At 42.4% G+C, this 23151-nt stretch overlaps 1 protein-coding gene across 6 annotated transcripts in view; it reads left to right on the top strand.

Annotated features, from left to right (window-relative positions):
- The window catches only part of CARM1 (coactivator associated arginine methyltransferase 1), a 39964-nt gene that overhangs the window by 650 nt on the left and 16163 nt on the right, over positions 1-23151 (top strand). For 5 of the 6 annotated variants that reach the window (XR_008328174.1, XM_053370694.1, XM_053370691.1 and 2 more), the window contains exons 2-6: positions 14411-14536; positions 14960-15066; positions 15770-15874; positions 16520-16630; positions 19510-19687. Coding sequence is in view for 5 of the 6 variants with exons in the window: in XM_053370694.1 (XP_053226669.1) it covers positions 14411-14536; positions 14960-15066; positions 15770-15874; positions 16520-16630; positions 19510-19687 (627 nt within the window). In the remaining variant the exon portion in view is untranslated. The remainder of the gene's footprint in view (positions 1-14410; positions 14537-14959; positions 15067-15769; positions 15875-16519; positions 16631-19509; positions 19688-23151) is intronic. The other variant, XM_053370693.1, reaches the window with a different exon arrangement.

Genomic DNA, 23151 nt, shown 5'->3' with positions numbered 1-23151 from the left:
GTTGGGATGAAATGCCGACATTGGGATCCTGCCGCCTGAGGCAGTCGCCTTGCCTCGTGGGTGAGCCGGCCCTGTATCCCAGGGATAGTCTGCATGTTTTGTGCCACGATGGACATGTGCTGAGGTGCCGGGCAGTGCTTTTTTCTGGGGGGACGCAGGGGTATGCATACCCCTAAACATTTTGTGAATCTTTGTACTTTTGTCCCTTTACTATATTAATTTAGCAGGATTTGAACTATAAAATGGTGATTTCCTTGAGTCAAAATGAGAGTACAGTGGTACCTCGGGTTAAGTACTTAATTCATTCCGGAGGTCTGTACTTAACCTGAAACTTTTCTTAACCTGAAGCACCACTTTAGCTAATGGGGCTTCCCGCTGCCGCCGGAGCACGATTTCTGTTCTCATCCTGAAGCAAAGTTCTTAACCCGAGGTATTATTTCTGGTTTAGTGGAGTCTGTAACCTGAAGTGTATGTAACCTGAAGCATATGTAACTCGAGGTACCACTGTACCCCTAAACATTTTTCAGGGGGGAAAAGCACTGGTGCTGGGCCAGGTAGACAGGCTTGAATTGTCCCAATACATCAGGGGTGATCCTTAAGTTCGTTAGATGGGGCAGGCAGGTATCGTCCTTTGAAGGAATGGGGCGGGGTGACCGCTCATTATTCTTGCCATCAATTGCATTTGTATTCCGCCTTTTCTTTAGAGAGCTCAAGACAGAATACAGAAATTCTGCTCCTCCACATTTTTTGCTTGCAACAACCCTGTTAGGTTGAGAGGCAGCGGCTGGCCCAAGGTCACCCATTGAATTTTGTGGCCAAGTAAGCCACAAGCTTACTTGCAAGCAGGTGGAGTGGGAGGCTATCCCATGCCTATCCAGATTCCTGCCTGGTCCGTGCTGAGTGGCTGTCTCTGCTTCTTGCTCTTAAACACAAACTGACAGGTTTCTTGGAATACTTCACCTGCTGGATGATTAGTTCTGTGTTGCCTTGAAAGGCTTTCATAGTCTTATGGAAAACTTGCAGGGAGTCCAGTTGGTTCTTCAAAAAGTGATGCAGATGCCTGCCTAGCATCTGAAGTACCTTAACTAAAGTAGTAGAAGTTGATTCCCCCCTCCCCCAAGCCATCTCTCAAATTATCACATCAATAGATGATTTCAAAAAAGTTTTTTTGAGGGGGACACATAGTGGTTAAAGCTGAATGTGAAATGTCTGTTGTGATTCTAGAAGACAAAAAAGTAAATGGGTTGAAAGGCCAGGTAAGTAAAGATTTTAAAAGATTTTTTTCGGTCATACTGAGATTAAAACTGGAATAGGGCATTTTAAAATTCGGCTAATGTAGAGAAGATCCTTAAGTTTATTTTTAGCCTGGAAGCCAAACAGGTCCAAAATCTGACAGGTTTTTTTGAAACTGGGTTAAGAGGTTGTTTTGAGTATCAGAAGAAAGAACTGTCAAGTCAGTCATCAAACTATAGAAGCATATGTAATGAGGTTCATTTGTCCTGGATACAAATGGCATTTTAAGTGTTTTCATATACTGGTGCAACGGCTACTCAGAAGTATTTACACCATTGTAATAACAATACTTAGTGACTGTATAGTACTTTAAAGTTTCTGTTCATTATCTTAGTAATCCAGTTCAGTAAAATAGACCAGTTTTATCATCCCAGGTTGAGGCTGGGGTTGTCAAAGGTTGCCTAATGAGCTTATGTCTGCATAAGATCTGAATTGGATCTTCCTAGTTCACAGCTCCCAGTTTAAGCTACTCTGCAACACCACTGGCAGATTCCGCTGCAGTTGTGACATCCTAATGCTGTGCTTTGTGTATGTTTAGTTAGCTAGGTCCTTCAAAAGGACCTGCTAATGTGTACAGGATTGTAGTTCCAGGTTCCCAAGTAACAATGCAATGCTGAACCAAGTCTACTCAGAAGTAAGTACTATTCAATTCAGTAGGGCTTCTAGGTAAGTGGAGTTAAGATTGCAGCCCAAGTCAGTCATACGTAGCAGAGTAGTGCAAGCGGCTTTTAGCTTCTGGGACAGAAACACTTCTATCAAGTGCATCATTCTCTGAATGATTGGTGGAAAGGATTCCTAGTATTAGGAAGAAAATGGGAAAGTGCAATGAAACTGGAGTAAGGTGAAGGGACCCCTGACCATTAGGTCCAGTCGTGGCCGACTCTGTGGTTGCGGCGCTCATCTTGCTTTATTGGCCGAGGGAGCCGGCATACAGCTTCCGGGTCATGTGGCCAGCATGATTAAGCCGCTTCTGGTGAATCAGAGCAGCACACGGAAACACCGTTTACCTTCCCGCCAGCGCGGTACCTATTTATCTACTTGCACTTTGACGTGCTTTTGAACTGCTAGGTGGGCAGGAGCAGGGACCGAGCAACGGGAGCTCACCCCGTCGCGGGGATTTGAACCACAGACTTTCTGATCAGCAAGTCCTAGGCTCTGTGGTTTAACCCACAGCGCCACCCAGGGTGTGGTTCAAAAGGGGACCAAATTGTTACCATGGAATTTATCCAAAGATGCTGTCATTCTAAAGGCTTTTAATGTTCTCACATCAATGAAGGAAGGAGCAGGCTGCAGCCAATGGGTGTGCATATATTGACAACAGAATCAGCCTTGAATTGGGCGCCCTAGTAAAGTGTCTGCATTTAGACCTGCAGAGAACATAGTCACTTACTAGGTTTAGCCAGTAAGTGCCTCACAGAGTGGACTGTGTGTGCTTTTAGCTGTCATACTTGCTTGATGATGATGCCTCTTACGGAGACAACTGCAGGGAGACTTGAAAGACTTGAAGCTGTGGAAAGAAGCCACTGACTTTATTAGAATGAAAGCACTGCAATCCTGTGTGTTGCAACACAATGCATCATGACTCCTCAGTAGGGTGACTACAACTCAGCGCTGGACTTGACACGTTCAGAATATTTCGTATACATGATCTCTAATCCTTTCTAGCTTGCATACCAAGTGAGCTCTTGGTGTTCCGGGCCTGCAATAGCAGGGTCAGGGGATACAGCTGCAGTAGAACTGACCACTCTGTTGCCCAACAGGCACCCTGTTCAGGCCTAGTTGGTCTGACAAGTGATGTGGAAATTTTGGTAAACTTCAGCATACATGATGACTCTTTAGTGCTGGCTTAGGAGTTTATGGCCTCCATGACAATCGACCTGTTAACTGGTTGAAATTGAAACAAAAGCCCCCATGAAGCTGGCCACATACTTCTCTCGTGTAGCAGGGAACAGCAAGAAACCACCAAGCTAATATATGAGACAGGTTTCTCTAGGGAAGGTTGCGGGACTCAGGAGTGCAAATGCTGCCAAGTGAATAGGTTTTTGTCTTTCAAAAGGCCTGCTTTCTTTTTTGCTTGACTCTGGAAGATTCACTCCTTGCAAGGCTGTCCAACAAGGCGAGACCCAACAATGGGTGGGCATTTTTCCAGTGCTTTTATTTTTCTGCAGAAAAATGATTGCTCCATAAGGTCATTAGTAACAATGAATGAATGCAATTGCAAATACAATATTAGACAAGCATGGCAGTTTCAGTTTTTAGATTTATTTATTAAATGCAAGTAAAATAAATTGCAATAAATAGGTTGCTGTCTGGGGTATGATAAAACTTTCTTTTGCAACTTACCCAAATTGGAATAGGGAAGTTACCCTAGATTGAATAGGGTTTCCCCCTCTTGAAAACTTACACCATTAATAGAACCCATCAGCCAAACACACAAAATTGCTGTTTCAGTAGATTACTCTCACCATCTTGAAGGAATTGTATAATTCTGACAAATCCAGTGTGGTGGTTGAGAATCTATAACTTCCCTTAGGTGTTCATCAGCTTTACTGAATTGTTGCTAGTTTAGGTTAAATATGAGGAAAATATTTTGACATCTGCTTTCATGTACTAGTGTAACAAACTCATTGGTAGATGTGAATTTGTAGAGCAATTGTTTGTTGCTTTTGTTTAAAACATTTGAGAACTCAACATGGGTCCTCCTTAATCCTCTCTTTAGGCTACACATAGGTCTTTCCAGCTGTCTTCTGAACGCTTTCAGCTTCTCAAAATCCAGTTTGAAGGGAATCTAAAACTCCAGAGAAGGTTGTTGTTATTATTATTATTAATTAAATTTGTATACTGGTTGGTATATCTACTACCAGCACTGAGCAGTGTGACAGCCATTTTAGAAGCAGCTGTCTCAAGGAGTTCAGCCTAAAACAGAAGTGATTTCTGCTATGGGAGGTGCTTTCTCTTGCAAGTGCCACTGTCCTGCTTGCTGTTTTTGGCCCCTTAACTAGGCATTTTTAGTGCCTACATTGTATTGGACACAAGCCTCACAAAACTTTACTTCAAATAACTCTGAGATTTGGTGTTGTCTTCTAACAAGAGAGAGCACAAAGAAATAAGATAATGCGCTATACTCTAGTGCTTGGTTTTAGTATGCTGAAACACACTGTGCAAACTGCAACCTCCATTACCAGTATTTTCTTTTTAATAATATAGCGTTACTGATTTTTTCTGTGAAGTATGCAAACAAATGCAAAACAAACAGCAACAGTCATTTTGCATTAACCAAAACAAACACACGCTTGGTGTCCACCAGCAAATTCTGGTATCACATAAAAAAGAAGAGAGTTTGATATTATCCCTCCAGACCCATTACCAGCATTCTTGAAAGTATACCTTGTATACTTCCCCCATCTCATCTCTTGTAGAAGTTAATTGCTAGCTGACATTTAGATACACCTTGCAAACCTCAGACTGGACTTTTGGTAACTTAATGAATAGATACAAGTTATTTCTTTTCCTCAACAAGAAGATCTCCAGAATGGCTGTAGTCAAATATAAAAAAAACACATTAAAATATGTAAAAGAATAAAAGATGACAAAAATCTGAATTACATCAACAACTCCAGAAAATATAAAAAAACCTGGAAAGAGCATGGAATATAAACCTTCAAACCATGTCACAAAAGTGAATTCTTTAAGCTTTGCTGCTGCTCCAGATTACCAGGAGACAAAGCTTCACTTCTGAAGCAGCAGCTTTCAGAACATTCTTCTAGAGCAGTGGTTCCCATTTGGGTTATGTGGACCTGTTGGGTCTACAGACCACTAATTGGGAACCACTCTTCTAGGGTAAGTGACCTGATGCTTGGGCCTGTAGTTTCTCAGGTTTAATCTGTTGTGAGGGAAATCTTAATGTTAAAAGCCAAGAAAGACCTCCGTCCATAGTGTATTGTTGGTGGGCATGTGGGCAAACTACTAACCCCACGTCTTGGGGAAGGGATACTATAGCTTGTTTATCAAGCAACAGTTTTCGCTATGTTGAGTCCTATGCTTTCTCTTGCGACTTTGATTTCAGTGGATGCTCGGCAAATGATTTGAAGGGAAATTGACAGCTCTTTCTTTCCAGGTTTCTTTCTAAGCCCTAACAAGTTTCTTGTTTTCCTTCTACCGCTTACTTTTTTCTTTTTCTTTTTTCTAATTACCAAAAGGAATAATACCAGGTGAACTATTGGATCTTCTTTAAACGGTATTTCCTACCAAATTATGGCTCCTATCCAAAATAATGCTGGAGAACAGGGGTTCCCAATGTCTCTTTTCTCAGGGCCACTCTGCTGACAGTAGTTCAGGGACTAGAAGTATATTTTTATACACAAACTGATCCCCTTAAAGATGCCCTAAGCACAAACATAATACGTTGGCATCACCTAGTAGAAAGGGCTTGACAGGGATTGGGCACCTACGACCCATCACAGCCATGACAACTGCATGCAAAATCTAAAAGAGATGTCACTGTCCTGACTGCCACCCAAAATATGTAAACAGAGGCTCTTACTTGTAAGTAAGTGACTCATATTCAGGCAAGTAACAGGGCTCGTGATAATAGTGAAGTGTGGGGCACCTCTTATGCCTCGAAAACATTTCCCTTATGAGTAAAATACTGGGTCAGCTTCTTACAATACCTTGATTAAAATATGGTAAGGCCAGCCAGGACTGAAAAAATTGCTTTGGAATCCCAGTCCGGTCAGCCATATTTTCTTGGTTGCTTGGGGTTGAATGAAAGTGACAGCTGATTGATTTGACACATCCTTTCCGGTTGTATGGGGTAAAGTTAGGAATGTGAGAGCTGGCTAGAGGTCCATTTACCATGTTCCTGGTAGTTTCAGAAAAGAAAGGAATGGCGTTTAGTTAGATCTGATCACTGGAAAGTTTCTTCTAATGCCTGACAGTTATCAGGCAAAGTTTCCAGTTGCTAACAAAATACATTACGACTTTATGCAGATGATAGTCCTGCTTCACTATTTAAGCTAAGTGCTACTTGAAAATCCAGCAGCACTCAGATCCTTAGTATCCATTGATCATATAGCTGAGGGAGCGTTTGTATAACTAAGGTGTGACCATATTTTTAGTATTCTGTTAGCTGAGCTTTCTATTAGTGAATAATAAGCTATTTAAATTTCACAGAAATCAGATAAAAATTGATATTTTTTCATTCATCTACCAGAGAGTTTCAAAAAATGAAGGTGCAGCCCTGAATTTCTCTTTCAGCAATATGGTAGTTGAATATAGTTGAATACTACAATATGCATGCAAAATGATGAGAACTTCACATACGATTGCTTTCAAACATAAACTGGAACTCAGATTTGTTAGTTTTCTGATATATAGAGGGAGGGGGATTTCTGCCTTCATGATTTGAACATGCATTTTCCACTTGATTTTTCTGAAATTTTGAACTTTTCTATCCCTCAACCAAGAGATACTCTATGTAAATTTTACACCGAGAACACAGATTGTATCAGTATTACAAGAAAAGTAAAGATAGCGAGTCCCCCAGTAGAAATTCAGCACAGCAGCAAGCAAGTGTAATAGAAACCCTGGCAGACATCCAGCAGGTACTCCCTTCCAAATAACTTGCCACATATGTAGCTAATGAACTTCAACTAGACAGGAACATAAGGTTGCTTGATTGTTCCTTGTGAACATTATTGGTTTGGAGTTTAGCTCTAAATGACTGGGTAGACATTAGACTAATGTGTGTTCCCCGCCCATGCACTATTTAGTATTTAAGAATTACAGTAATGACTCCTGTACAATTTTAATGCTTCTGCAGATTTTAGCTAAATTCTGTTGTTCTTTACTGGGACTGTTTAAGTAATGTTATGCATTATAAAGGCCCACTGTTGCCTAGCACAACTAAGGACTTAACCAGTTCTTCAGAGGAGAAGGGAATTTTAGGGACTGTATACCTCTTACACATTTGCATCTTATGTAGCTGGGTTGTAGAACTTGTGTATGTGTCGCTGTAGTATACAAAGTTGGAGAATGCAGACCTGGAAGAGCTAGAGAGCTAGTGTAGTGTAGACTCCAGACTGGACTGTGAAGATGGGAGACCTTGTGCAAATCTTGTTTCCGTCATGGGTTGCAAGGTAAAACGTGAAATCCTTTGACTCCTCCAAAGCATCATATAAATGCTAAGTATTGGTGAGGATGTTGTTTCTGCTAAAGAGGAGGATATACATGGATATTAGAGGGAAACAGAGCACCCTGAGCACACTCTGCTTGGTATTGGGTCTTGGCCTAAAGGCTAAAAAACAATGCCTGCTCTGAGCCCACAAACCTGAAGTATTATGTGTTTATATTTGTTAGCCAAGTAAATGGAGCAATAGCCAGAATCCAGCTCATCCTGTAGTGGTGGAGCCAAACCTGGGAAGAAATCAAGTACCTTATCCACTATTCAGTTATCGAATGAGATACAGATGTAATAGTTAAGGTGCTTCATGTCATTTCATTTCACTTTGGTCCCAACTTCTGTGGCCTACTATCTGGGCTCTGGATATTGCTTCCTTTACTTGGCTAACACATTAAACTCATATGTCTGAAGATGTTCAGACAGGCATCAATCTTTTCTGTTTCCTTCTAGTTTTCAAGGTATCTCCTTTGTATTCAGTTCGCCATACATTTGCTTCGCTATTCCTCTTGAAAGATAATGACTTGGCCTAGTAGAAAATTGAAGCTGAATCTCTTTGATCCATATACAACATGGATCCACTACACCACGCTGTCAGGTGGAGTAATCACTGCATAACTGCTATCAGTAAGGGAATTTTTGTTGTGATACATTCATAGTTAGAATCCCTGTTATAATTGAATTCTACCCATTTAACTCATTGTAGTGGTCTCAGGGTCTATAAGCAAGAGTGAAAGCAATATGGTTGGCCATAAAAAAACCTTGTCACTTGATATTTTTTTTTACGTCTTTAGGTATTGCATTTAATTATTTTAGTAGAATTGTATTACTACAAAACCCAAGTTAAGTTGTGACTGAAATCCAGTGGAGAAATAGGTATGCTTAATTCCATTTCTTTCAGTTGGCTTAAGCATGCCTCGCTTTTTGTTGGATTTATGCATATTAATTTAAATTCTAAGCTAGTAACAGTGTTCAAATATATGTCATTGATCAAAGGATTGCATAGTTCTTGGCATTTATTTAGAACCCTGGGGGAGCTCAGACAAGGTCTGTGTAGCCATAATCCAGGATGGCTAGGGAGCAAGGAGTTACCTCTCTGGCTTTTTCAAATTCAGACGACACCATGATGCAAAGAAAGGCAGCCTGCCAATCTGCAGAAGGGCTTTCTTGGTTTCATGCAGTAATTGACCACAGCTGTCCAGTACCCCAGCACTGATCCTATTACTCATTAACATTAGCAAAGTATCCTTTGTAGAAAATCCCCGTAATTCTGTTCTGTGAAATGAAACTACTGAATACTAATGCTTTTAACTTTTAAACAAAGCGTTTTAAATGCAGTGTGTTATATCCAATTCTCTGTGAGTGACGTCATGCTTGTGCAGTATGATACCCCCACCATCTGCTCCAGCCTGTCCCCCAACCCTCTGGAACACATTTTAGCGGTGCGCTGTGGGGCAGGGGGTGCTGCCAGGGAGATGGGTCAAGGGAGACGTCCTGTTGTGCAAGCAGAAGTCTGTTGTGTGAGCAGAGCGAGCAGCACTGGAATCAACCCAGTACATTGGCGTGTAAGTCATGGGTGTTTTGTACCAGAGTAATGATTTCATGATTGAAGTCTCTACATGTGTAAATCTACATATTTTGCATACACTCAAAATATTAACTGAAGTTTCTGCATAGCCTTTTTTCATTTGTACAGAGAAGTGGCAAGGGGAAAGGGATGAATGTGTGACTGACATTTGTGGTGGGTTGGGTGTGCTAGTGACAGACAGCCTTGATTGGGCTCTGCCCTCTGTACATCTAGGATAAATACACTGTCTGCAAGTGTTTTAAGTAAAAGTCATAGGTTATGTAAAAAGCACTGGCTAGGGTAGTGTTGTGTGCACTATCATATCCTTTCTCCTTATTTAGTATTCTTTGTACCTTTACAGCAAGATCCACAAAGAGCCTTGTGGCACCTAAAAGGGCTATTGTGTTTTTTATTGTTGTTGTTTAGTCGTTTCTGACTCTTTGTGACCCCATGGACCAGAGCACGCCAGGCACTCCTGTCTTCCACTGCCTCCCACAGTTTGGGCAGACTCATGTTAGTAGCTTTGAGAACATTGTCCAACCATCTCATCCTCTGTCATCCCCTTCTCCTTGTGCCCTCAATCTTTCCCAACATCAGGATCTTCTCCAAGGAGTCTTCTCTTCTCATGAGGTGGCCAAAGTATTGGAGCCTCAGCTTCAGGATCTGTCCTTCCAGTGAGCACTCAGGGCTGATTTTCTTAATAATGGATGTTTGATCTTATTGCAGTCTCAAGGACTCTCAAGAGTCTCCTCCAGCACCGTAATTCAAAAGCATCAATTCTTTGCAAACAGCCTTCTTTATGGTCCAGCTCTCACTTCCATACATCGCTACTGTGAAAACCATAGCTTTAACTATAGAGACCTTGGTTGGCAAGGTGATGTCTCTGCTTTTTAAGATGCTGTCTAGGTTTGTCATCGCTTTTCTCCCAAGAAGCAGGCGTCTTTTAATTTCGTGACTGCTGTCACCATCTGCTTTTTTGAGGACTAAAATTCCTTGGTGCTTCTCAAACTGTGGGTCGTACAAAAAGGAGGTTCCCCCCCACTTTCCCAGGACAAGTAGCCACCTTAAGAAACATGCTTACTCTCTTGCTTGCTCCATATATGCCCTACTTAAATCATATTCAGAACATGATTACAGATTGTGTTTGAACTAAGTACAACCATGTTGGTTCTCTGGTGACATCCACACATTCCTGGTTGCTGGGATTGGTGTAGTGGTGTGTGAGGCACCTAGCTACTAATCTTTATTTAGGGAAAGGATTATTGGGGTGTAACAGAGCGGGTGTGGATCAGCCTTTGGTTTCATGGACTGTTCTGCTTGCAACTCTCTGGATTGCTTGGGAAAATGGTGCCTGAGGCATACCACAATATAATGTGTCTGAGGCATACAACTACCATTGTAAGACAAGTTGAAAGTATTTTATTTCGTTTCACAGCAGTAAGGGAGATGAGCCTAAACGGTGGGAAATGTAAAATCTAAATTGGCCGCATTTGGATTGCTTATGCTTATTCCAGATGCTTCTCCTGTTTTGTGAACAACAATCACATAATCACATAAACAGTCTTTGATTTTTCCTCTTCTGTATTTAAGCCTGGCACTTGCTGGGAGTACACAGAGAAAGTACCTAAGGAGAAATGTCTTCCAATGCAGCAACTTTTTCTGGCTTTGCAGTACTAGCATTGGAGCTTAGCATAGATAAAATCTTGGGAGGTGGGTGAGACACAAGCTGCACCCTTGGAATAAGCCTGCTATTGGAAGAAGAAAGCTGGACTCTGGAGTGGAAGCAAGGCAAGCATCTCATCTCATGAATCCAGCTCTGATGTGACAAGCTCTGGCGGCCTTTTTGAATTCACCAAGCATTCAGCCCTTTTGTGCTCAGTGTATGGAAGCCCAGGGCACATCTGCTGTGCCCCTTTTATCACTCACAAAGAACTTGGAGGCCCAGCTTGACAGCTTAATTAATGTGCATGAGAGACATTTACATTGAATAGCTTTCAAAAGCAGAATCTTGAAAAGGCAGGGCTCTCTTTTCTAGGATCTGAATTGTGTTCTTTGCAAGGCACACAACTGCTCTGGGATTTTTATCCCCTCCCTGTCTTGGGCTAACCCTTGCCTTTCCAGTCAATTTCAGTCTGAAGCATTGTTCATATCCTATCCTGGCTGCTTATGTCTTCAGGGGGACCAAGCCTCATTGTGTTAATTTTACTACATTGTGCAGTAAAATGACTCCAACTGAGCTCATGGCCTTGTCTCTGACCTGTCATTGAATTGGCAGCTCTTGGTGTTGCAGGGAGATTGCTTGGTGGAACTCTTGATTTTCTTCCTCTTCACCTCCATCCTGTCCTCTCGGTTTTTTGTCCCAGCACAACATGCCATAATCTGTCCAGGGGAATGAGCAGAGCTTTAGAATAAAAAACAAACAAAAGGAAAAAAAACCACCTCAAAATTGTCAGGTCCCTCTCTGAACTCTTAGTTTAAAAATTGCACAATGCCTTTACACCTCAATTTCAGACAGTTTTGCACTGGTTGTTGCATTCATTTATTATACAGGAGCCAAGAGGGCAGTTTGATGCTTGGGATAAACTAAAATTAATTACAAGAGTGCCCACTGGTGTTACCAAAAGGATGCTGTGTTTGTATTCTGTGACATTCTGTGCTTGTATTCTGAATGCTTACCTTGTGAATGCTTGCCTGTGGGGCAATCTGAGGTTGTGAGGGTGAATGTGTGTGGTGCCCACAGCCTGGTGCTCCTTTCCAACTGAGGAAATGAATGTTCATTTCCAGGAAGCACTCTTTTTTGTACTATAGGAATAACTAAGATTGATGTGGTCCCAGAATTATATTATTTAGAAGCCCCAGCATTCGGAATCTTGTTCTTTATGGAAAGTGTGCTATGTTTGATCTTGTCACTTGAGTAACCACTTATATTCAACCTCATATTAAAAGGAGAGGGCCTTCTTTTCTGAACCACTCAGGGTAGGATTCTGGGCCTTCTATGGTATAGTATGTTGAGCTCTTGAATTCAAGATAAGCCTTGAAATATTAGAATGGGATTTGGTACATTGCTCAAGGCCCAGTTTAAAAGAACAAACCCACCTTGATCCCTGCATCTATTTCCCTGTCAAAAGATGTGAGACAGAAAGCCGTGTGCTGTCTCTGATGACTCAGGCATGCGACTTTTTATTCTGGAGTGTTCTGAACACTATTGAGCATTTTGAATGTGAACCCCAGTTTAACCCAGCACCTGTCTTCAAAAGGAAGGGAATGCAAGATGCATTGCATCATGATATGTTTCAACGTATATTTAGACCCTGTCAAGTGAACTTTCCAGGTCATGGAAAAACGTTGTTCTTTCCAGTAACTACCAGCCCTTGTTTCTGGAAAATTCTGATACTTTTCAAGTTTTACGTGTGAATATAGAACAAAATAGAAATTTCACAGTTGTGCACCTAAATTGGCAACGATTCAGTAGCGCAAAAAGACATGTAGGCCTTGACTACTGGCTTTCAACTGCATTCCGGGCTTGTGTTTTATGACATTGCTCAGCTATTGCATTTATTCTCACTGATTCCTGAAATATATTTATGAAATCTTAGTCAGATTTCTTTGAATACTGCATATAAGTCAGCTTGCTCTGCCACAAGAGTGCTGTCATAAAAATAACAGGACATTTAGCTAAAACCAACATCAGCATTTGCTGAAACAGTTGAGTTTTCTCCTGCTGCCTCGTGAATTCAGTTGTGGTTCTGCAACATCCTTGGTGGGCATGGATGTAGCCTTCCGATAGTTACCTGGGACAGAGGTTCTCCATATGTTTTAAGGGTTTGGAGAGAGCCCTACTGGAGAAGGCACTTTGACATCAAAATAATTTCTTAGACTCTCAGACATTATGATCGACAGCAGATGCAAACACTGCTGAATAGATGCTGCAAGACAGAGGTGAACCCTCTTCCTTCCTTTCCCCCTTTCCTTTTGACAAGCCATCCTGACTCAAAAGATGCTCAGGGCTGCTTTTCCTCAGGCCATGATTAAGTGGACTAGCGTCTGAACAGAGTATTGCCAAAACTGTTAAACTTAAACTGTTGACTGAATAAATTATTCTGCTTGTTAACCTTTGCCAGCATGTGATTAACTTGTTCAGCCCACAGTGCACCCTGAATGGATTGTTAAGATGCTTAGGAAGAGTTTGGATTGACTTGGAATCTACAGTGGGTTATTCATTTTATCTTGTTTATATAAGATTAATTAGTATTAGGGGCTAGGCACTGTTCTCCAAAATTTCTCATAGCTGATGCACATCTTTTTCCTGAATTAATATTGAGAACACATTTTACAGCCTCAAAAGTTTACCTTTAAGAGTGCAAGAGTAAGAACTACCTACTTTTAGAGGAGCCCACTGTGATGTTGCTGTATAGGGTATATAACCATTGAATCCATTGTGCAAAACATATGTAAAAAAGCAAATCATGAATATAGGTAGTTGGGACAACATATACTTTTGCAAACATCCTTATACATTATCATTTGAAAACTAAATATGACAAATGGCTGAAACAGCTTTCACAAATACTAACTAGCTGCCTAACTGCCACCTTAAGGAGGGCTGAATATGAGAGAAGATTGCTGACAAACCACAACTTGAGAATTAAGCAATACATCTGCCAGGGAGATAATATAATTTACCATGTGGGGAAAATTTCTCATGAGTGAACATACGCAAGCATAAGAGATTAAAAAAAAATAGGTTGGAGGAATTCCCTCACTGTAGCATATGTGCAAAACAAAGAAAACCGAAATGCAAATCTATTGCAAGGTTTGCTGTTGCAAACCTTGCACATGCTAGGCACTGAGTGCATGAAAGGTAAATGAAGCAAAAGCCTGTCACTGGTTAGGGTTCAGTTTCCTATAATCCAAACAAAAAAAATCTTGACTGCATATGAACTTTCTTCAAAGTGACCCACCAAAGGGGACTGTGGGGCAATAATTACTAGAAATATGGTTGATGTGAATTAACAGATGCCTACTCACCTTACTGAATATCAGTAGGGAATGGCTACAGGTAGTGAGGCATTTCATTGCTGTAATGAAGATTAGGAAGTTCTTGAAATTCAGGTTCTTGCTTCTGCAGAAGTCCCTGTTCTGCTGAAGTCACAAATCTGCTCCAGAGGGCTAGAGGAAACCCCACAACAGATTTAGGGTGTGTGTGGTGGAGGGAGGGGGAGGAGAGTTCAGTTACACAAGGGTAACTTGTGCTGCTCAAATGAGATATCTGGATATTTGCCCTTGTGTCCCATCTTTTAGGAGACATATGTTTTCAACATTTGATGGAGTCACTGATTCTATTTTCTTCTTTTCTTCCTTTCTCTCCACAGAAGATGATGTTTGCGTGTTCAAGTGTTCTGTGTCGAAGGAGACGGAATGCAGTCGAGTGGGCAAGCAGTCTTTCATTATTACACTGGGGTGTAATAGCGTCCTTATACAGTTCGCAACGCCAAGTGGTACGTACCACCAGATTTGTGTTTGATTTATGTACGTCTGCTGCTCAAGGGGCTGTGAAACTCCAGATTGCTTCCTTAAAAACAACTTCAGAAGAAAACAACCTTCCTGGGTTCAAGATGGCACCAGATACATTTTATATGGTCTGATCTGCAATGCTAGTGCCTTGACTGTAGGGTGCTATGTGGTCTCTGACTTGCTTGCTGCTGAGGCTGTGAAACTTTATACAGTCAGAGGGCTAGATACTATGTTAATAGCCCATATAGGTTCAACATAGCATATGAGACAATTGCCCCTCTCATTTCGCTGCCATCCTAGTCTCCATCCCCCAGAAAGTGTGTTCCCTGTTCGTTCTCCAAGTTCTGTGTTGGGTCTGAACAGTGACATTTGAATACTAAACAGGCCGTGTTTGACTTTTCTTTTAGACTTCTGCTCATTTTATAATATCTTGAAAAACTGTCGGGGCCACAACATTGAGCAGTCTGTGTTCAGTGAGCGTACAGAAGAGTCTTCTGCTGTGCAGTACTTTCAGGTAGGTGGGTGAGTTCAACAGCTGATGCTTTTTTTTGGTGTGTCACCATAAGTTCCTTGTGTTCATTTCCAAATGTATGTCTCTTGCAAGTTGGAGATTTTTAAAGCCCCTTATTGGTAAACAAGGGACTTCTGCTAATTGAGTGTGTATGCTTGTTTGTTACTCACTCATTAACTTTTTCAGCTGTTGAGGTAGGGATTTGGGGAGGAGGCTTGGAATTCTGGGAAACAAAGCAAAAGTTGTATGTTAAGGGCTGAATGATAGGAGGATGAGCAGAACTTTGTCTACTGGAATCCTCCATAGATTCTCAGTGTGCTGTAAAGCATTCAAAGAACTGGCCAAACTGTGGGCACAGCTTTCTTCAAAATCATGAGGTCATGGGCCTTAATTGCAACTGTGCAGATTGCTGGATGCATGTCCTGGTCGTTGTCGGAAACTGGGACAGTGTAGTGTCAAGAGTAGTTCTGCAAACTAAAATTGCCAGGGCTTGCGCACTGGCAATATCTGTGCATTTAATATTTCCAAGTGGCTTCCACAGCACTGCCGCATGGAGAGAGAGTGAGTGAAAGAAGTGAGTTCTTCTGGTAGCAGTTACTCGTAAGCATTGTCATTTTGGATACTGAATGCTTATATCGAGTGAGGTGCTTCTTTCTTTGAGTTAAATGTTTACCGGCTTTAGCAGAGGCTTTTTGTTTCCCTTTAGTTTTATGGATACTTATCTCAGCAGCAAAATATGATGCAGGATTATGTCAGAACAGGCACGTACCAGCGAGCAATCCTGCAGAACCACAGTGACTTTAAAGACAAGGTAAGGGGGTGGAGTCTATTGGCACTTTTTGAGTGCATCCTGTATTTGTGATGCAAGCAGTACAGGCACCTCCTAATAATGCAGAGTTTGTGAAAGGCAAGACCAAATGTCTGCAAGTTTCACACCCAGGCTGCATTTCTTCTGTGTTCAAAATAAATGTTATCTATTTCGCATATTTGAAAAGTGGTATAACATGTGAGCATTTGAAAAGCAGTTTATAACATTAAATTTAAAAATAGATGTGGCCTGACGCCCATGGCAAGGGTCCTGAACTGAATCCTAAGAAATTCTGTCTGTACACCACCGCTGGGCAGTGGAATTCCAGGGTCAGTGAAGAAATGTTGACTAGGTCAGGACAAGTCATAGAATGAAGTCTTATGCTTAAATGCTTCTAGCTGGCTGGCTTGTTCTCTAATATGAGGACACTGCCACTTAAAATCTCTGGGCACTGGAGCTGCCTCCTTCAAAGATGGAAATATTCCACACTTTAGAATTTTGCAGTTGGTTTGGTTAGAATTTGTGTTACATACTAACTTCCTGTTATACAAATATTTAATGAATTTACAAAGTCATTTGGGAGATGAGAGAATTTGCTTATGCTTAGTGACTTGACTATATGTGTTGTCTATTCACTTTCCCCACCAGATTGTATTAGATGTTGGCTGTGGTTCTGGCATCCTGTCGTTTTTCGCAGCACAGGCCGGAGCAAGAAAAATCTATGCAGTGGAAGCCAGTACAATGGCTCAACATGCAGAGGTCAGTGATGTTTCAAGGCTTATGGAAAAGCCTCTGGGGATCCACCCATACTCAGGTCACAAACGCTGACATTTTGCAGCTGACAGGACAGTTTCCCTTCTCTTCCTTGTGCTGCTCTATGCTTATAAAGAGAAAGTGGTGTTGATTTAGGCATTGAGAAGAAACTAGGCTTCGATGCAAGGGTGGAATTAATAATCTCCCCCCCCCCAATACAATCAGTTTGCTCGTGTGCATTTTATTTATTTATTTTAAATAATATTTATGAAGTTTTCCAAATTAACAATCCAATAATGCCCACATTAAAAACAGTCCAAATATTAAGCCAAATCATAAATCTTTGACTTCCCATGCTCTTAGCTCCTCCGGTTTGTGTGCGTTTTATATGATGATCTGGCTCGGATTATCTCGAAGGTCAAGATGGGGAGAAGTCCAGAGGAAAGTTTTTGAGCACACGTATGAAATTCACTTTGGACCAGCCTAACCTACTTCACAGTCTGGTTGTGAATATATTGTAGGGAACGTCTCATGTTTCTAGTATTGAGTTTTGGGGAGGCATTTCCAAATTTCCCACGTTTCCAAATTTTCTCCACAGCCATTTTGTGAAGGTGGGATTGTTATTTCTGACTTAGCGTTGGAAGTGATGTCTCATCGGAACAGGGCTAAACCCAAATTAGGCTGATTCTGCATATGTCTAAAATGGTGGTGGGCCTCTAGTTCATTACTTCCCCTGAGACATTTTAATCCTTGCTGCAAGTTTGCAAATAATAATAATTAATAATTAATAATAATAAATTATGCCCCGCCCATCTGGCTGGGTTTCCCCAGCCACTCTGGGCGGCTTCCAACAGAATATTAAAATACAATAGTCTATGAAACATTTAAAGCTTCCCTAAACAGGGCTGCCTTCAGATGTCTTCTAAAAGTCTGGTAGTTGTTTTTCTCTTTAACATCTGGTGGGAGGGCGTTCCACAGGGCGGGTGCCACTACCAAGAAGGCCCTCTGCCTGGTTCCCTGTAACTTGGCTTCTCGTAGTGAGGGAACCGCCAGAAGGCCCTCGGCACTAGACCTCAGTGTCCGGGCAGAATGATGGGGGTTGAGACGCTTCTAAAAGTCTGACAGTTGTTTTTCTCTTTGACATCTGGTGGAGGGCGTTCCACAGGGCGGGTGGCAAATGTTGCATTCTGTTCCATGGAAGATACTCAGGATCCCTTTAAGCTGTTCAACAGAGTTATTTGGAACTATTTTAGCATTTAGGAATGCTCCTTATATTTTGCACACATGGCAGGAACCTGCATCCCATCTGATGCACTGATGCTCAGTTGGTAGAGCATGAGGCTCTTAATCCCAGGGGATTGAAGCCCCATGTTGGTCAAAAGATTCCTGCATCGCAGGGGGTTGAACTAAATGACCCTCGAGGTCCCTTAAATCTACAGTTCTATGGTTCTACTTTTTGATTTTATTTACAGGAGAAAATGGCAAATTGTTCACATGTTGATCCTTCAACTTTTGCTCCAGGCACAGGTGGCGCTTTAAAGCTCCATATCCGAGCATTGGTGTTTTTTTGTTTTTTTTTGTCCTGGCACTTTCCCTAGGAAAGCCCACATTTTGCCTGAAATGAAAAACCCGATCACCATTTGCTCCGATTCAGCAGTAAAACATGGGTTTTCCCAGGGAAAGTACTGGGACAAAAGAGCACACGCTGGGATACAGAGCTTTAAATCTTGGACAAAAGAAAGTGTGGATAAGCCCACAGATACTACATATGTTTTTTGTATCGGGATATCTCTACCCAAGTATAAAACATATCTGTAAGATGCCAAGTGTCTGAAACTGGGGACTCTTATCATGGGGTCCCAGGTGCCCTGTACATGCTGTCAATGTTTGAAACTCCCATTGTTCTAGGTTCATTTTGCGACAGGGAATTTCATTAGCGCGAGCAGTTTCTGAGCTCTGGTTGCAGTACCTTGCCTAAGATTTTAGAGTAAAACTGCAGAGTGGAAAGAAAGGAGGACCTTTTTCTGCCTCCCCACTTCCAACTACTCCCAGAAGAGCAGAGAAGAGACCCTCTTAAGACTATTAGGGGGATGGGCACTAGAGCATATGAAAAGTGAACATAATATTTTAGCTGCAGTTCATTCATTTTCAGCTTTGTATTCTTGTTATTAAAAAGTGTGCCTAGACATTCTGTTGCTGCACCCATAACCTAGGTTTAAGGTGCCATTTAGCTCCTAGCTTTTATATCTCAGTTTCTAACACTGCAACCTGTGGCAGCTGTCTGGAACTGCAGCACCACCTCCACTGCTGGTCCAAAAGATTGAACTGCAGCTGCTACCAGTCCAACAGGGAGCAGATGACAAAAAGAGTCAACAAAGCATCTGATTCTGGCCTGACATCTCAGTGTGAGGAATTCATTGCTTAAGTTCAAGATGAACTGCTTAGCCTCCTGCTGAACTTGTTTCCATGTCCCCAGTCCTGACAATGACATAAGCAGCAACCCTGAGTATCTATCTATCTGTCTGGGATAATATTGTTTTTGGTATACAGCGGATGCTCGGGTTGCAAACGTGATCCATGGGGGAGGCACGTTTGCAACCCGCAGCTTTCGCAACCTGCGATCTGCGCGTCTTCGCATGTGCGGGTTGTGATTCAGCGCTTCTGCGCATGCGCCGAAACCCGGAAGTAACTGTTTCGGTACCTTCTGGTTCAGTGCGGTGCACAACCTGAAATTGTGCAACCCGAGGTATGACTGTACTGTTAGAGAAGCCCTTAAAAGTATCCACCCCTTTCTCACAACAGATATCTAAGGACCAAACAGGCGGGGAATTTTTGTGAGTGATTGGTCTCTTTCTGATTTCCTCCCATGATTTCCTCCTGAACAGGTTTTAGTAAAGAGTAATAACCTCACTGACCGGATCGTGGTCATTCCTGGGAAGGTAGAGGAGGTCTCCCTTCCAGAACAGGTGGACATCATTATCTCTGAGCCAATGGGGTACATGCTGTTCAATGAACGTATGCTGGAGAGCTATCTGCATGCCAAGAAGTATTTAAAGCCCAGTGGTAAGTGACTTCCTCTTGCGCCAGTGGTGCAGTGATGGGGCTTGGGTGGGCAGAAGAGCTTTTGTCAAGGCTTCTTCTGGCACACTAAGCCAAAATGGCACTGGGTTACTCAATAAGTAAGTGGTGCTTCAAGTACCTGCAGAATAATATGCAGAATAATATTTTAATATGAGGGGAGTGCATTTTAATACGGCAATAATCTTGCAGGCTGCAGGAGGTGACCCTACTCTGTTTTGCTCAATGTGACTCTCCTCTGTCTGCCTTAGATGCTGGTGAAGGAAGAGTTGGGGACGACCTGGTTTCCTGTTCATGGTTTAAAACGGGTTCACTCACCTTTTGATGCTAGTATAAAGTAGAGGTGGGCCAAAGAGTGAAGGATTAGGAAGCCATGCGAAGCTTCTGTATGCCAGTGTTTATAGTAGGGGCTCTGATCAAAAAGCCTTTGGTTTAAGAGAAAGCTGTTCCAAATTCACCCATGCAGCAGAAAGCATGAAAACTGGCAGGTTAATGCACCTGCCTCAATTTCTGCGGTTTGTAAGCCCTAAACATGTTCTGTCATCTTGCATGTGGTGCTCACTTACAGCATAGGCTTCATGCACTCAAGTCTTTTCTGTTAGTCTTTCAGCCCTGATTCACTTGTTTTGCAGGCTGGGGCAGCAGTGAATCTGACGTCAGTGGTGTTAAGTCAGTATTTAATAAGATACCTACCGTAGTTGTTTAAGGGCAGGACAGAATTCAGCAAAAATAAAACTTGCATGCAAAGCCTCAAATCCCTTCATTCTCACAACCGGTCCCTTGCAAAGCTTATTTTACGAAAACTTGATCCTTTGTTGTAATTTCTAAGCTTTTTAAAGTTCTGACATCATAGTGTGCATCCAGTTCCATGCATTGCAGGGTGGAGGGATGTTGAAGCCCTACCCTTCCTGTAATGTAGTGGATTGGCTTTAGTGGACTGCAGGGAGTACAGCAAGGTGCACATTGAGACCTGAAACTTCTCTACAGTGTGTGTGTATATGGGAGGGAATGTGTGCTGGGGGGGGGAGGGAGTTTCCCCCCAACCCCAATCCATCTTGAGGAAGAGGAATTTGGTTTGGATGATGCCTAACGGCACACATCCGCCAAGCCCAATTTCCTCCACTTTGCCCCACCAGACTAAAGGGAAGCAAGCGGCAGGCTCCACTATGCCGATGCAGCTCTTCCCTCTCCAAGCAGGCTTCAGTAGCACAACGGAGCGTTCACTAGGTAAGTCGCCCACAATTCTCTCTTCGTTGAGTAAGATGGAAACGTTTTAACTTAGCAAGTTTGATCCTACACAATGTTCGAAACCAACAAGGGGCGCCCCCTAGCAACGTAAACATGCATTTTGGGAATTCTTTCAACTTCCAAAAACGACAACATCTAAGTAGCCAGAAGCAAAGGGCCTTCATTTCTGTATCCAAATTCCTAAACTGCTCAAACTCACCCTTTGTCATCTGGTGTTTTTAACATTCAGCTAACTTGTACACCTGAGCTAAAAAAAAAGAACCCCCTCCCCCAAATAAGACATATCATAATTCAATCCTATAAGGAACTCGTGGAACCTGCAAGAAGGTGTTGCAGTATATTACTCTTCCCTTTTTTGATCCTGAGGGCCATGTGGAATGCGGGGCTGGAGCCAGTGATAAGTGGGGCTTGGATCCAATCTTCCCTAAAGCAGGCACAGCTTTCCCTTCTCTTGTGCACTCTCTCTCCCCTTTCCCTCACCCTATTCTCAGAGTATCAGGGTGGGAGGAGGGAGGTTTAAACCTTTCCTCCCAGCATGTTGAGATCCCATTGTGTGAGGAGTATTCCATTTGGTGAGCAGGAGTGCAGTGTGCAAGGCGATCTCAGCATTCCTATTGTGTGCCTTCCCCTGCCCCCCCACTCCCTCACTGACTTACACACAAAGCAGCATGCTGAGCAAAGTGCTCTTTGGCACCAGTCAACTGCTGGGCAGTGAAGAGGGAGCCTCTGGGCTGCAGGCTGCATGGGTTTCCCATATGTGCCCTAGAGCAGTTGTTCCCAATTGGTGGTCCCTGCTGTGAATGCCGGGGGGGTCCGTGTAACCCACCCAGGGAGTCTGTGGTACCATTCACAAAACAAAAACTACCGTAGAGATAGGAGAATTTTCAAAAACTTAGCTTTTGAAAAACGGGGAACCCACAATTGAGAACCACTGCCCTAGATCAAGCGTGGGCAGACTTCGGGTTTGACAGATCTACTTTGTGGGTCTTTTACTTGATTCCCGAAGTTTGTCCATTCGAGCTAGATACAAAAGACATGCTGTTAGAATTGAACAACAAGATTCATCTGAGCACATTCAGATCCTGGGAATTCGTTTTCAGTATTTTTATTAATTATTATTATTATTATTTAAATTTCTATACTACCCTTCATCTGAGGATCACAGGGAGGCTATAAAAACACAAAAATACGTAACCTAGTAACAAACAAAAACAATACCACCCCCCTCTCCAATACCTGAACTAAACTGACCTCTCGGTAATTTAGCACAAAAGTTACTCCAGTTTAGTGTTCTTCATTTTGGCCACTGGTAAGGTAAAACAGCTGGGAGTCAGGAATGCTTGCTAATCTATTGCAAATCACCCAGCGATCTTCTGCCCACCCCTGCCCTCAAACACTGCAGTTCAGGGTCCAGCCAGCCTTAAGTAGGAGCCTCCTATTGTTCTCTGTAGTGCTATAGAGGGGTTAGGTTCATGGCTAGCTTCCTGTTCTAAACCTGAGCATCTGAGTTGTATTAGCTGGGGTGGCAGTGGCTCTGGAGAGAGTGAAAGGGAAAAGGCTTTCTCCATTCCTTCCTTCTGAAATGTCCCCATATAGACAGGGAGAGGAGTTCCATTAACCGCACAGCACCTCTGTCCAGTGAGCTTCAGCAGGCCAGTTTCCTCTCTCTTTCCTCTGCCCTCCATTTTCCTCCCTTTTTACTCAGTTGACATCCTAACATTCTGTGTTTCAGATGTTTCCAATCCACCAGCCATTTTCTCCCCTCTTTTTTTTTGTGGTGGGCACCATAACTGCTCTCAGTCATAGACTGCATTGATAAGCACTCAGCCTGCTCCATTTCTAGTTCAAAATGGCAAAATCCAGGTTATTTACATAGTCATGGTCCTTCCACCCTGCTCCCTAAAAAGCAACAAAGACCAGGAGGTCTTGTTGCTGTTCAGTGCAAATCTGGAAGTTCACTCTTCAGATAATGAATTACTATTTTCTTACCTCTAAGCCATCGGTCCCAGAGGCTCACAGGTGCTTGTTGTGCACTTTGACTTAAAAAAATTATTTTTGTTAAATTTACAAATTAAGTCGCTCAGGTGTATTGTATCCACTGCCTTTTTCTTGGATGACCCCATTTTGCTTCCAGACTGATCTGCACTCAACCAGCCAATTTTGCTACTGGAAGGAATTGCAAAATTGTCATGCCTTATAAT

This window comes from Podarcis raffonei, chromosome 17 (genome assembly GCF_027172205.1).
Source record: "Podarcis raffonei isolate rPodRaf1 chromosome 17, rPodRaf1.pri, whole genome shotgun sequence".
Classification (NCBI taxonomy): Eukaryota; Metazoa; Chordata; class Lepidosauria; order Squamata; family Lacertidae; genus Podarcis; species Podarcis raffonei.
This window is presented reverse-complemented; position numbering and strand designations above follow the sequence as displayed.